The sequence below is a fragment of the Haemaphysalis longicornis genome, unplaced genomic scaffold (assembly GCF_048455015.1).
Source record: "Haemaphysalis longicornis isolate Haplotype H1 unplaced genomic scaffold, Haemaphysalis longicornis Haplotype H1 scaffold_6, whole genome shotgun sequence".
Lineage (NCBI taxonomy): Eukaryota > Metazoa > Arthropoda > Arachnida > Ixodida > Ixodidae > Haemaphysalis > Haemaphysalis longicornis.
In genome coordinates this window covers 145,706,136-145,720,054 of record NW_027526407.1, presented here as the reverse complement: position 1 = coordinate 145,720,054, position 13,919 = coordinate 145,706,136, and the positions used below count along the sequence as shown (strand labels likewise).

General features: G+C 47.8%; 1 protein-coding gene across 1 annotated transcript in view; it reads right to left on the bottom strand.

The window, feature by feature from the left end:
* Positions 1-8,108: 8,108 nt before the first annotated feature.
* The window catches only part of LOC144141177 (glucose dehydrogenase [FAD, quinone]-like), a 50,063-nt gene continuing 44,252 nt past the window's right edge, over positions 8,109-13,919 (bottom strand). Inside the window, exon 12 of the mRNA XM_077672736.1 lies at positions 8,109-9,521. Within this exon, the coding sequence (XP_077528862.1) occupies positions 9,335-9,521 (187 nt within the window). The 3' untranslated portion in view covers positions 8,109-9,334. The remainder of the gene's footprint in view (positions 9,522-13,919) is intronic.

Here is a 13,919-nt window from a genome sequence, read left to right as displayed (position 1 = left end):
GACAGACATCAGAACATAGATAACAGTAGCCGTCCGAGAATGAGGTGAACCACATTGGTAAACATTTTTCAATCTCATGTTGATGCCGTGTCGGTACTTGTTCTCAGAAAAAAATCTTAGCACTTTTCTTTGAAGGCTAATGCTGTTTCTGAAAGAACTCCAAAACCTACCAACAGCTCAGGAGCATAGGCCCATCTACGCCATGACCTTCTTCCCCGAAACTAAGCCGCATTTGGAACTTTGTCTCCTGGCTGGCGAGCACACTAAGGAGGTGCGAAGAGTAACTACAAAGCACCTCTCTCACATCATCAGAAACACGTTAAGACGATTATCCCTCCATATATTCGTTTCAAATTGGGAGATTAAGTTGAAGGTGAAGTTGAACAATCGGTGGCACAACGTCAAGAATGTCTTCGGTAATTGCTCGGGCTTGAAGCAATCAAATTGGCAAGCGTCACGAAATGTTAATCTTCACGTTTGCACACGGTGAAAAGTAGAAAACAGCTGCATCGTGCGATTGAACAATAGCTACTAAGTTCTTTTGTTCCTCAGCTTTAAACGATTCGAAGCAAAAACGCGTATGTTCTCGGTACAAGTGGGCGTAAACATAGCCATTCGTACTATTTTATTGAGCAGGAACATCTGTCTGCCGACTATGTAAAGCAGAAACACGCGGGCACTAAGCTCAGCATAATTTTATGGCAGACTAGGAGGCCTCCAGTTTGCAACGTTCACAAAAATATATTAGAAGCAGCTAATTGAAAACACGAAATCACGTTAATTACGCCTTGAGCGCTCAGGACATTGATGCAGAAGTCATATGCAATGATATATGTACTTACACAGCTGATACAGGGCAATGGTGAATAGAGAATAGTGCAGGATTGAAAGGAGCCATCGTTCGTCACACAGAGAGATGCTTTTTTATACCAACTAAAATATTGGCGTTTCAAACTTCTATAGCAAAGAATGATGGTTCTTTACACGTGAACGTGCACGCAAAGTAAATATTTTGGAGCATTTTGGACGCTAGATATTGGAAGAAAATCGATCCCATTTTCAGTTGCTCCCTAACATCACTGCTTCATTAGCTTCAGGTTTCCTAATTGCACCCTCTGCGCCTTCATGTATGAACAGTGCATAGATTTATTTCCCCTTGTCATCGAATCGACCCAAGCGCATCCGCTGACGAGTGCATTAGTTATTTCTACCATTCCACCTGAGGGTGTTTTGCCACAATTGGCGAATTTTCGTTACTCTGTAAACTTACAAAACTGAAATCCAGTGGTAGCACAGATCCAACAAATAACTGCAGTTTGAAAGTATTTGCATGGCCCTCGCCTGCATAAAATATTTACACTGCCCCAACCTTCCCTTCAAACATTTACTCCGCGTTATCTTGGCGAGTATTTTTGTAGTAAATGAGACTAAAAAACAAAATCGCAAAAAATTAGTCAGAATACAGCAAAGTCAGTTAAAGCTGTATGTCAACGCGGTTTTGCTTTTGCAGCGAAGCTGTTAGCAGTGCGGTCGTCCGACAAACAACCCAGGCAGTACAACCCAGCCAAACAAACAACCCAGGCATAACCCAGCAATTCTCGCCCTAGACGCAGAGCGCATGCGTCAGGCTAATCCTGCGTGCAGCAGAGATCAGTATTCGTGTACAGAAAATACCACAAAACAAGCGTCGAAGCCGCATGCTTGCACGCCGGTGAACAATGGAAACCCACACCCTATGTGTTCTGGTAAAGATGAGGTTTCCAGCTGCTATCAAAATTGGAATGGGGTTGGCGTAATTCGAGTGCTAGCACATGCGCCAGGCTAGGCAGTAACCAGCAGTTCTCGCCCAAGAAGCTGAGCGCATGCGTCGGCACCCAGAATTTGCCGCCAGAGAAGCCGAGTGCAAGCGAGAAGCCCGCCGAGACAACGCAGAACATTTCATACCCACCCCCACCAGAATGTGTAGTGGCTTACAAAGCTGCGCTGGGCATCCGAATTCGCAAGGCGGGATGGCGTCCATTTTTTCGTTGTGTCCTTGTGGTTACTTCCATGGGGATGGCACAAGGAAGGAACGTTCATTTCGAGCAGAATAAAATATATTGAAGACATTCCCTCGCGCGGGGGACGCGCTCGGCCTAGCATGTCCTGGCAATGTGTTACCATCTGCGCCCGTGAGATGGCGTAGTGGATCCTATAGGTGACAACTGCGCAGCTGATTGATTGATGGTAGGGTTTAACGCGCCGACGTAACGCAGGCGATGAGGCGCGCCGTAGTGGAGGGCTCCGGATTAATTTTGACCACCTGGGGATCTTTATCGTGCGCCGAAATCTCGTACACACGGGCGTTTTTGCTTTTCGCCTCCACCAGAAAAGCGGCCGCCGCGGCCGGGAATCGAACCCGCGACCTCGTGCTCAGCAGCGCAACGCCTTAGCCACTGAGCCACCGCGGCGGGTTGGACTGCGCAGCTGGGCCGGCCACAGTTGTTAGTAAGCTGTTGGGACAGAATACAAATTTAGTGTGTCAGAGCACTCCGATACGGTGCAAGGAGATCGGTATAATTTACATGTTAGGCAGAACTGGTAGAGGTAAATCCAATGTTGTGACGCTCCGTGGCAAAGGTCTGAATTTTCCAAAGCAGTGTTTCCTGATTCTTGACTACATTGGGCTTAGGGAAGGGCAAAGTTCGTTTTTAAACACGATGATGAGTAGAGGCCGCACTTTTAGGCGTTATAAAGTGCGTTTTGGGCGCCAAGAATAGGCAGGCAAAACAAGGTTTTAGGCCCCCGACGTCGTAAATATATGCACCATATTTCACACAACGACGTGCGCCACCTGTACCTACGACAGGAAAATCAAAAATGCTATTGTTTATGATGGCACAAAGGCACCAAGAGTTGAACATAGCCGTTCTATTTTCAGAGAGAACTGTTGGACGATTGGCGATTTATTGGCATAATCAACAAGGGCACTTCTAACATTCGTGTTCAATGGCCTCTGCCGCTTGCTACAGCATCGCATATTGTGAAACAGGCGTGAAAAGATATGCTTGAGTGCTGGGAATATTGATTTGCAAAAGCGCTACACGTCTCCTGACACAATTAAGATAGAAAAAAACTAGGCACAAATAATGAACCCGCCTGAAGGCGTTTTATTAAGATATCAACACTTTCTTACTTGAGGACTTAGGTACAAATCTGGAAACTTTCTCGCATACAATGATATTATCATGAAGTCAAAGACGACGCATTTGTCTTCAAGGAAAACAAGTTTATTGGAGCGAACTTGTGCTCCTCTAACTACTCAAATAATACACAGGCAGCAAAACAGCAGTCAACGAAGTGACGTGCTCAAGCGAGCGTCGGGATTCGAATGCCGCGGCGTCTGCTCTGCAGGCTTTTATCTTTCGGCGCGAGTGTTTCTGGAACCGTCGATTTACATCCAGAACATTGTAGACCAGAGAAGATTATTCTGGGATAGTGACGTTAGGGTGGAACAGTCTGCTTTTCTGAATGAGATAGCCCGTGCGGCATAAAAATAAAGAATCGAACAGCCGCTTCGCTTGGGACACAGATAACAGAGCCGGGCGTTGCCGGGCAGTAAAAAAAACAATAAATAAACAAACCCGTACATGGTTCGCGGCATTACCCCCCCCCCCCCCTCTAAGACTGCATCAACGTGTTGCTAAAACAAAAGACAAGCCGAACAAAGAAAAAACATCCGTCATCTTGCATAGTAAGGATTCAAGCGAACCACGTCGACGACTTCGGGCCGCGTGCGTCATACTGATGTGCCGGAATAACCATCGGGGATCGCCTCGTAGGTAAGTTGGTCAACACGTCGTAGAATGTGGTAGGATCTGACATACCGTCGCAAAAGCTTCTCACTGACTGCGCGTCGTCGGGTGGGCGTCCAAACCCAAACACGATCCCCTGGGTGGTACTCGGCGTCTCGGCGTCGGAGGTTGTAGCGCCCGGCATCCACCAGCTGCCGGTCCGTTGTACGAACTCGAGCGAGCTTGCGTGCCTCCACCGCACGCTGAAGGTATCCATGGACGTCGGGGTTGAGGTCGTCGTCTTCTACATGCGGAAGCATGGCGTCAAGCATCACAGTCGGCCGTCTTCCATAGACAAGCTCGAACGGCGTCATCTGCGTAGTTTCCTGGATCACCGTGTTGTACGCAAAGGTGACATACGGGAGCACTTCGTCCCAAGTCTTATGTTCAACGTCGACGTAAATTGACAGCATATCTGCGATTTTCTTGTTCAGAAGTTCTGTTAGCCCGTTCGTTTGGGGGTGGTACGCCGTCATACTTCGGTGATACGTGTTGCTGTAGCGTAATATTCCTTGCATCAGCTTCGCAGTGAAGGCCGTTCCGAGGTCCGTGATTAGGACTTCCGGGCTCCGTGTGGCAGCACAACTTGGCTTATTAAGAACTTTGCGACTTCTAGTGCAGTCCCCCCCCCCTCCCTCTCTGAAGAGCGGCGGTCTCTGCGTAGCCCGTCATGTAGTCTGTCGCTACGACATTCCACTTGTTGCACCACCATGAGGGGAGCAGTGCGCGTGACGGTGATGTGCGTTCGCTTAAAGGAGTACTGACCCGAAAATTTTACGTTCCACTTTTATTGCGTTTATCGATGCTTAATGGTCTGTAGAAGCCGACACCGCACTTTAAATACTTCAGAGCGCGATAATTAATTGCATTGAACGTCCTATACATTGTTTGTTTCAAATTCCAGCGCTTTAATCCTGAAAGGCGCATATGGCAGAATCGCAGCATGACCTCACCGCTTTGTGCGGACGTCAAAACACTGCGGAGGTTGTAGAGGGCATTGTTTCGACCGCGCCGCCGCCGGAGCTGAACTGGCTGAACGACTGAGCTTCCTGAAGGGGCTAGGCCTACCATTGCGGCGGAAATCCGATGATCGCTTTCAATAAAAGTCTTGATGGCGTCTTCTGTTGCAACTCCGGGCTATATAATCGCTTCCTTTCCCGTGTGTGGAACTTTATTTTTGCCAACAGTGCCTTTCTGGGCAGTGGTTATGCCTCTAGCTCTGGCTACGTGCATCCGTTTGTGAATGCGCCGGCGCCCGCTCGCCGCCCGCGGGGCAGGCGGGCCGCGCGCGTGAATTGACTGTACAAGTTTTGACGAGCGTTGTCCGCGTCACTTCTCTTGCTACCACGGGATGATGTCACGCTGATGTCCATTTGCTGAGTGCCGCTCCGCGTGCTGCTCCGTCGGTGCTATTAATCAGATCAAATTAAAGTATGTTCTTCGCGTCGCAGGCCGCTCATATTTCAGCTAGGGTATTCTGTTGAGTAAAGGAACTTAGGAAGCGAACTGTGCAATAATGTTAACGCCGAATCGGTGTCAGTACTTTTTTAAGACGCAGCTCAGGGCCCCTTCCTGATAAGAACTTTGCGCCGCCGACGCAGAGGCTCACCGCAGTGCCGTCGAGAGAACCCACGAGTGAGTGCTGCATCAGCGCAGTGCAGCCATCAGGAGTGAATGCTGAACTGCGAGTGAGGCAACTGGTCGGGCGCTTCGTCAGCCTCTGCAGCTGAACGACCTGCCAGAGTGGAGGCCCAGCATCGCCGACGCCAGAACCCCGCCTGAGTGCTGAACAATGAGCGAGGCAACCGGTGCTTCGTCAGCTTCGTCAGCCACTACAAATACAAGTTTTCTTTAACCATACAAATATGTCCGTCGAAAATTATTTGCCTCAACAAATTTTGCTCATTCAAAACAGCTAGACACTGCGCCCAAATATTGTATTAGGGAGTATCGTAATCACAAGCCATGTTTTTTTTCTTGTGTTGTTTGTTGTTTGTTGTTTTTTCTTTTGGTTTGTCGTTTCCTCCTTTGCCTTGTTTTGATCATTTCTTTCGTAATTTGGACAAATCACTCACGTCTTTTATTTACTTTTTTGCATTCTTTTTTCGCCTCCTTTGGGTGTACTTAGGTGGCACGGGTATAGGCACCTCTGCCTGTGTACTAAGTGAAGTACCATGCGCCATTAAATGTGCAGAAGCATTAAATATCATGTCACGCAATAAACAAATACACGAATCGCTTCACTTGCTTCTTTTAAAACCTAGTTGTGCTATTCGTGCAAATTAAGCATGTAAGCATTGCGGTGCAGCGGTTTCCACCCCAGCAACAAGTTGGAAACATATATGATGCCTTAGATATTCCGCTACAAGCTAAATCAAAAAATTACGAATATTACCTGGCAGTGGCAGTAGCAGAAAGGCTGCTGTTTTACAACGGCATTGGAGCGAAGAATGCAAATACCAGACCTTTTATTTTATGAAGGAATACTGTTCAGAAGATAGATAGAATAAAATAAAGCATTCAAAACAAAACGAATACACAGGGCGCACAGCCTTAAAACACTTTCGTGACCGCACCTATTCCCATCGATAGTATGGTATGGATGAATACAAATTTAAATTTTGGCGCTCTCCGAGTGCTTCTGGACCGCTAACGCCATCTAAACGATAAAAGAGCAAGTATTTTATCAGTTTTGCTTTCGAGTTTCATTTTTCCGCAGCGGGGGGGGGGGGGGGGGTTATTGTCCTTCGCCGGCAGGGTGACGAGCTCACGTGGTTTCAGCAGTTTCAGTTATGGCGTCGCCGCCTCTCGCGGATGCTACGTGTGAACGCCGAATTTCGACGGATTCCGATGTATCTAAGCTCGAATCTCTCCATGATGGCAGCAGCACAGACATGGAAGAAGACTTTGATTCGTCAGACTTCAGTACGGATGGTGAGACAACGTCAAGTCGCCCTGGACCATCATCAGGCGTGCGCCGGTGAGTTTGGCTTTCTCCTCCAGTCACTCTATCGCGAGCGCGCGCTGTTGTAAACAGATCCGGCTCTTATCTGCAGCGTGTCGACGACGTTCCCACGAGTCCGTTTGGCGCGGGCTGCACAGAGAGCCGAGTTTTAGATGCGACGCTGAGAGCATCTCTTGTCGGCGGCCCTGTCCTTCCTGCGTGCGTCCCTCGTCGTCGTCGGCGTCCGCACTCTCCTCCGCTAACCCCCTCTCCTCTCCGATAGCGAACACTCTCTCGCGAGGGGCATTGGATTGGATTGGATTGGTTTGGCTTGGCTTGGATTGGATTGGATTAAAGTGGATTGTGTTGAGTCATAGCCACGGCACTCTCTCTAACCATCTGCGGGTGTGCGGCCCAGCGTGTTCTCACTCCGCCGGTGGGCGGCGCTGCGCGCGGTGCAGCGCATGTGCAGTACTCTCTCTCTCTCCGCGGTCTCCTCTCCTTCTGGCGCGCTGCGCATATAACCGGTGAGCCGCTCTCCGGCGGCCTTTCAATCGACGGTTGCTCTCCGTTTGCGCTTGAACCCCCCTCAGCGTCGCATGACACCAGGGTTCCCGCGAGGGGAGGTGGGCGTAATTTTTTTCTTCACGAAGACAGCCTGGAGTTGACCTTGGCGTTGCGCTCCGGAGAAGCGCGTGGCTGTTTGTTGATTTTTTTGTATGTAAATAACTTTTGTACTTCTCACCATCGGCATCGTTCAAGGCATGAAGATGGTGTGATTTTTGTTGGTGCCGCCGATTTTCTGTTCCTCACAACGCTTGTTCCTAAACAAATATATGTGAACCTTTCCCCTTAGCTATACGAAACAGAGATTCAACACCATATCACCGCCAATTTAACGGCAATGGCAAATATCGCGTGTACGGGTACTGTGATCTTTTTTAAAACTATGTTCTTTCCCTAGATTGGAGTACCCCTACCGGCGCGGTGCTGAAATTCACATAATTATGCTCTCTGCATCTGTCAGTTACGGTGCATGCGCGTTAGCATAAAACTTTAGTCTTTCCCTTTCACGCTGTTACATGTCTTGTCTCACTCATGTTGTCTTTTCTCGCGAGGGACGTATTGCACCTACAAAAATAGCATATAGTAGGAGGCTGTGTAGTGCCGTCGATACGAAGCCCCTTTTGCACCCTTGGTGTTTTTTGTAAAAACACAATAAACAGACCCGCACAACAATGAGATCGAAATAAAACTGCCCACGCTTTATTTTGGCACTCTGTGGACGACACAACACACGAAAAGTTGTAGTTTGATCACCCGGAGGTAGTTTCTGTGATTACTGATGCGCTTCCATTATAATACATCTAGCTCATTACAACACCAAACAAACTGACCACACAGTACATGCAGCGGGTCGCATCTGTGTGTACTCACTCCATCAAAAAATATATAGGCGCAGGTAATCCTGGCACTTAAGAGCCTATCGACGTGAGCAGGGATGTAGGCATTGACAACGCACTAGTCTTGATTCCTGCGCAAAACGGTTGCCACATTAACACAAAAACATTTCTATGCAGTGGATAGAATAAACTCCTAGCTATAAACAGGTGGCTAGCTTACGCGCAGCTGAACTGTTTGAGCAAGTTTCATAGCAACAAGCAACCACTGAAACCTCACAATTACCCGGTTCCAATTTTTGTTGGTAACACCCTGAACATAAAATGGGATTAAGGGTGACCCTTCGTCACTGTCGTCTCCTCAGAACAGAATTGATCGAGAAAATTGCTTACGACCATCGTAAATCTATGTATATCGCTTTCTGTGTAACAGGAACTTGACACTAGGCCAGTTTTCGTGGTTTGTGGATTCCATTGCCAGGCAGTATGGAACGACACAAGTCACGATTACATAAAAATGAGGAGAGCTACAACAAAAGCACCAGGCGCCGAGGCACACTGGTGTGTTTTGAAATACTCATATGATGCCTTATACGCATAGAAGAAAATGGGAAGTACGCTGAACATTGCCATACGGTTGCATTCAATCGCACTTACAAGTTGCCCTGTAGGGCACCTGTACGCACCTGTGAACACGGCAAATTTGTAGAAGGCCGTTACTGCAAGGACATAAATGAATTAACATAAATTCAGATATTTTTCACATCACACCAAGAAGGCCAACATTGTCGGGAGAAATATTTTTCGTTATTTATGTCGCAAGCTCACTAGGCCAAGTAACTGTTGCCAGCTTGCGTCAGCAGAGTAATTGGACAACTACAATTTCTTTTTACCTTAGGCCACCGAAGTCCGCAAGCAATATACAAGCTCCTGTAACGCTTATAACTGAAGTAAACACTTTCGGGCTATTTCTTTCTGCGCGATTCTGCACTTATCAGTCACAACATGCAATTCTTTACTTTTTTAGAGTGTCCAAGTTATACCGGAGTTCAGTGAGTCCTTGTCCAGATGTTGGGTACGAGGTGGAACCATGGCACCTGAGTGCAGACAGAAAAGGCTGAGTCTGCAAGCGTCGCAAGTTGTATGCAGTAGAGTCGTCATCTTCTCCGATTCCAAAGCCACCACCTCGGATCAAGTGCACCGCTCCACAGAGTCCGATGGGTTGCGCGGATCATGTCCGACGCCTTCTCGGCCACCATGATCACGGGGGCGTTGGTGTTTCCGGAGGGAATCTCTGGGAAAATGGAAGCATCCACGACGCGCAGCCCGTGCACTCCTTTAACCCTGCAAGAAATAACACACAAAATACAAGGTTCCATTGCTAGCGTTTGGTAGTGCTCTTTCATGCACGCAATTATTTCAGGTCATCGTCCACAATGCCCGCGAACCGCCATTTCTCTGCAACTTGAACAATACGTGAATCTAGTCAATGTAAGCTGGAAATTAACAGTACAGGAAGGGCAGAGAGGTAAACCAGGGAACTTTCCGGTTGCCCACCCGACACATGGGGATGAAGATACAGGAATTGAAAGGAAAAGAAATGCCCCAGGTACATATTGAAAAAGAGAAAGAGATGAAGAAAATTAGGCTGCTTTCAACGTTTACGGAAGGAAAAAGGCGACCTATTTTCCCGTTGGTTTTCGTCCTCGTCCGAGGACAGCACTTTCAATTCTTTTTGCACTTATTCATTATTTGGGCCAATTTTTTTGAACACTCAGGCTTCCCCCGCCCCCCCCCCCCTCTTCCAAAAAAAAAAAGAAAAAAACTCTAAAACTCAGACAACGCATGATAGCCCTGCGTCTTTAGCTGCGCTTTCATTGTAAGTCCACACTTTAGACCAGCCGTTTAAGGTCAGCTTTTTCATGTTTTGAATTTCGCGGAATATTAAGTTTCTTCATATTTTGGGTCCGACACTTCCTTCTTGGGAATGCTAGCTTTTCAATAAAGGACTGTAAAAAGACACACGACACTGACCTTTAACACACATTTTTATTCTTACTGAAATCTTTTGAACCAGCGTGACACATGTCGCTGTGTAGGAAGAAATACCATTAACTCGGAGCCCTTAGCCCTTTAAGAATTAGAATCTAAATAACTCAACATTCACCAGTTAAACACCGGTTCCGCCACGTCACAGTGCTTTAAATAACCTGTCGGTACACTCAAAGCCTCCAAAGCCCAGTATTTGCCCACGGAAGACAAGAGTTCGTCTGTCCGCGAAAATAATTGGCATTGATCAAAACGTTGCCTCTTCCGGTTTAGGTCAGCATTATTGAAGTACTTCACAGCGTTAATAAAGCGGAAGAGGGGGGAGAACACCTGAATGTTCGATAATTTGCCCCACCTGGAACCGAAACTTGCAGAAATGCCGGCAATTTCTGATTGGGTTCGCGGTTCATGTGGAGTAAAAATGTGTCCCTGATCAATGCCAAAAAAGGGGATCGCTCAAGCATAGCGAAAAGTCATCATAGGTTTGGAGAATTCCCCGCTCAAGACAAAATTACTGCAGGCAATCAAGTGTGAAGACTGCAAATACTCCGACAAACAAATGATACATGCCCACATGGATCAAGAGTTGGGCACGCCGTGAACCACACAATCATTTATTGTTGGAAAACTTAGTTGGATGGTTAATTTCCGCATTTCAGCCGTCAGCGGCTTCCCTGGAGGCCAAGACACAAGTTGTTCACAAGATTCTGTTCGGGGATGCATGGAGATCGTGAATAAAAGCAAAAAAAAAAAGCCAGTGCCCTTCCACTCTGCGAAAAAGAATTGCCTCCGAAGCTGCGCTCAGTAATGGTTAGTGGCCTTACCGTCTAATTTTCACGTTACTTGTTCCGCGACACTTTGGATAATACAAGAGGTAGAGCCGGTTTCTGTAATCATACTCCCTACGTAAATGGCCTTACTTCACTGTGCAACATACAATGCGAAAAAGCCAGCTTGCTAAGAGCAAAGTTGCACTGATCACCCTTAAAGTTGGCTGTGCCTATTAACACAAATTCACAGCTGGGAACACACTTTTCCTGGGGATAAGTCGTCTTATATCAAAATACGAAGACCTTCGGACCTTTCTGCATTTTCAGTGACTTTTTGTTTTTCATACGCTGCACGCGTTCCGCACAGTTTCATGATCTCGGGGACATAACAGGGCGCCGCAAGGTGGTCCAACACGCGCGTGTGATTCTTGTCTACATCGCTCTGTTGTCGGAGATCCTAGCTATAGACATATTCGCTGCAAAAACGTCATTTTGTCGGAGTGTGAAGCCTTTCTTTCAAGGTTGCAGAGGGAGAAAATGATGCGTCAGCAAACACAAAAAGATAAAGGCGACACAAAACCGCCGGTGTGTGGCGCTGCAGGCGAGGGCATTCTAGAGTTCCTGTATATCTCGTAGTTCCTGTATATCGCGTAGCGCAAGAGTTGCGCGTCTGATCGCCACATGCCGCGGGTTCCAGTTCGACAGAAAGCCCGCTTTCAGTGCTGCGCACAAGACCCCGTATTCAGTCAGTTCTGCTCAACTGTGCATCGGTGGTTGTGGAAGCGGCGGCAGCTGCGGCCGCTCATCTGATAAGCGGCCGAATATCGTGCGCCAGTTTTTGCCCGGCCGCTCCTCGCCACTCCTCGTCACTGCCGCTGGCGCGACGCCCCGGCGGCCGCTCCTACGTGTGGGACGGGTGGCTGTCCCGCACGACCTGGAGCTCAAGATGGCGGATGGACGCGCAACTCTGCTCCCCAAGGGGAGTTATGTACAGGAACTCTAGGGCATTCGAAGCAAGCTCTCCCCACTGCCGAGCGCGGCCGCCCGTCCTCTATTTGGTGAAGCGAGCGACTTTCAATTTTACACGTTATCGTACATAGCATTTGATTTTGACATCGCGTGCTTACGAAGCTTGGCAACAAAAGCTTGGCGCCACAGTCGCGGTGGATGTACTGCACGTAATTGGGAAGTCCTAAGGAAGGCTAGAAAACAAGAAAAATCATTGTCCAACACTCCGATGCACAGTTAGATGAGCAACTACAGAATAATCAAGTGAACAATGGCAGTATAAATTATAAACGTTTATAATTTATAACTTAAAAATGTATAGTATAAATTATAAACGTTTATAATTATAAATTATAATTATAAATTATAATTATAAGCAGTATAAACGTTCCATGAGTTCGCTTCGTCGAACCACCCTCTAAGTTTCCATCTTCGCTGTAGAGAACTCGACAGCCGCAGGAACAAAGATTTTTCGTCTGCACGCCAGAAAATATTAACAGTAGCTGTTATTCAACAGCTTCTGTGAAGGACGCATGGGCGTTGCCGGAATTTGAAGAGATGGATACCGTCGACGATCGCTGTAGAGTATCGACTGCGTTCCACCATTGCTTACCACTGCATTTTTTTTTTAAGCGAAGCTAGAAATAGCTGGCCTGAACGTCGATATGGTTTTGCTCAAAGCCATGCAGTAAAGCCCGCCTTCAGGAACTCTAATGATGATGGTAATGATGGCGTGAATTCAGGTTGGCAGGCCTACCGGTAGGCCAAGGGGGATTCTTTCGGCCGAAGAGCTACATGCTAAATTACATACAGTAAAGCCCACCTTAAAAAGCCCTGATGACGATGCTGACCTGAATTCACGTCCCCAGGTGTATGGGCAAGCCATGGGTGATTCCTTCGTCCCAAGAGCAGACGGTTATTCGGGCATGCGCGCGTTAGCGCGTTAGACAAGCGAAATTACAACGGCGGGGCGCAGGGGTTCGGCACGTAGAGGTCGGGCATTTGGTGTGACAGGGATTTCAAAAAGAATTGGTTTGCGGTTTCCCATGGTTACACAAGCTTCGCGTGCATCCTTGTTCCCGGTAGGGGAGTGGTCTCAATTTATTTCCGTGATTTCCTAGCAGGCACACGAACCAGCCCAATATGTAACAACGACCAAACGTACAAAGTTGAATCTCGTTGATATGATTCTGGCTGATACGTTTTTTCGTTTAGCTTCCGGCCAGCATCACTTAGAAATATTGCATTTTGGTGCGTTTACTACGACCAAATTTTGGCCGAGAATTGGACAATACGACCTCGAAAGTGGATCTTGATCGACATTTCTGCAAACCTTACCTTTATTGTTCGGTATACCAGCTTAAACCGCATTACAAAAAGCCACTGTCTACGCGTTGCAGAGGCGCTGAGGCCGCGGCAGCGCCGGTTTGGCGGCGAAAACACCGCTGACAGGCGAGGCAGTGATTATGACACAACATCCGATGCACCTCGCGGTCTAGCGAAGCGTATCATAAACAAGAAAGAAGGTCGGCAATGCTCTCGGCAGGCGCGAAATCCCTTCCCGACCTATCGCCATGCTCCGTGCTTCCCCCACTGTTCTTTATTCTCTTCCTGCCTTCTTGCTGTGTTTGGTGGTGCTGCTGTGGCTCTGAATATATTTCTTTCTTCTTCTACGGCTGTCACGTTGCTGTGCGCGGCGGCGCTGCCAGGCGTTTAACAATGTCGAGGAGAGGCAAGGCACTCAGTTTAGAAGAAAAATAAAAAGTGCGCAAATTCGAAGAGAACCCGAAGTGGAAGGGCGTGGACATGGCCCACGAGCTCGGTTTATCTGTGTCAACGCCCAACACTATTGTCGGTCAGCAAGAGGAACTTCGAAAGAAGCTGCAAGTTTCCGGCCCCAGTGTGAAACAAACGC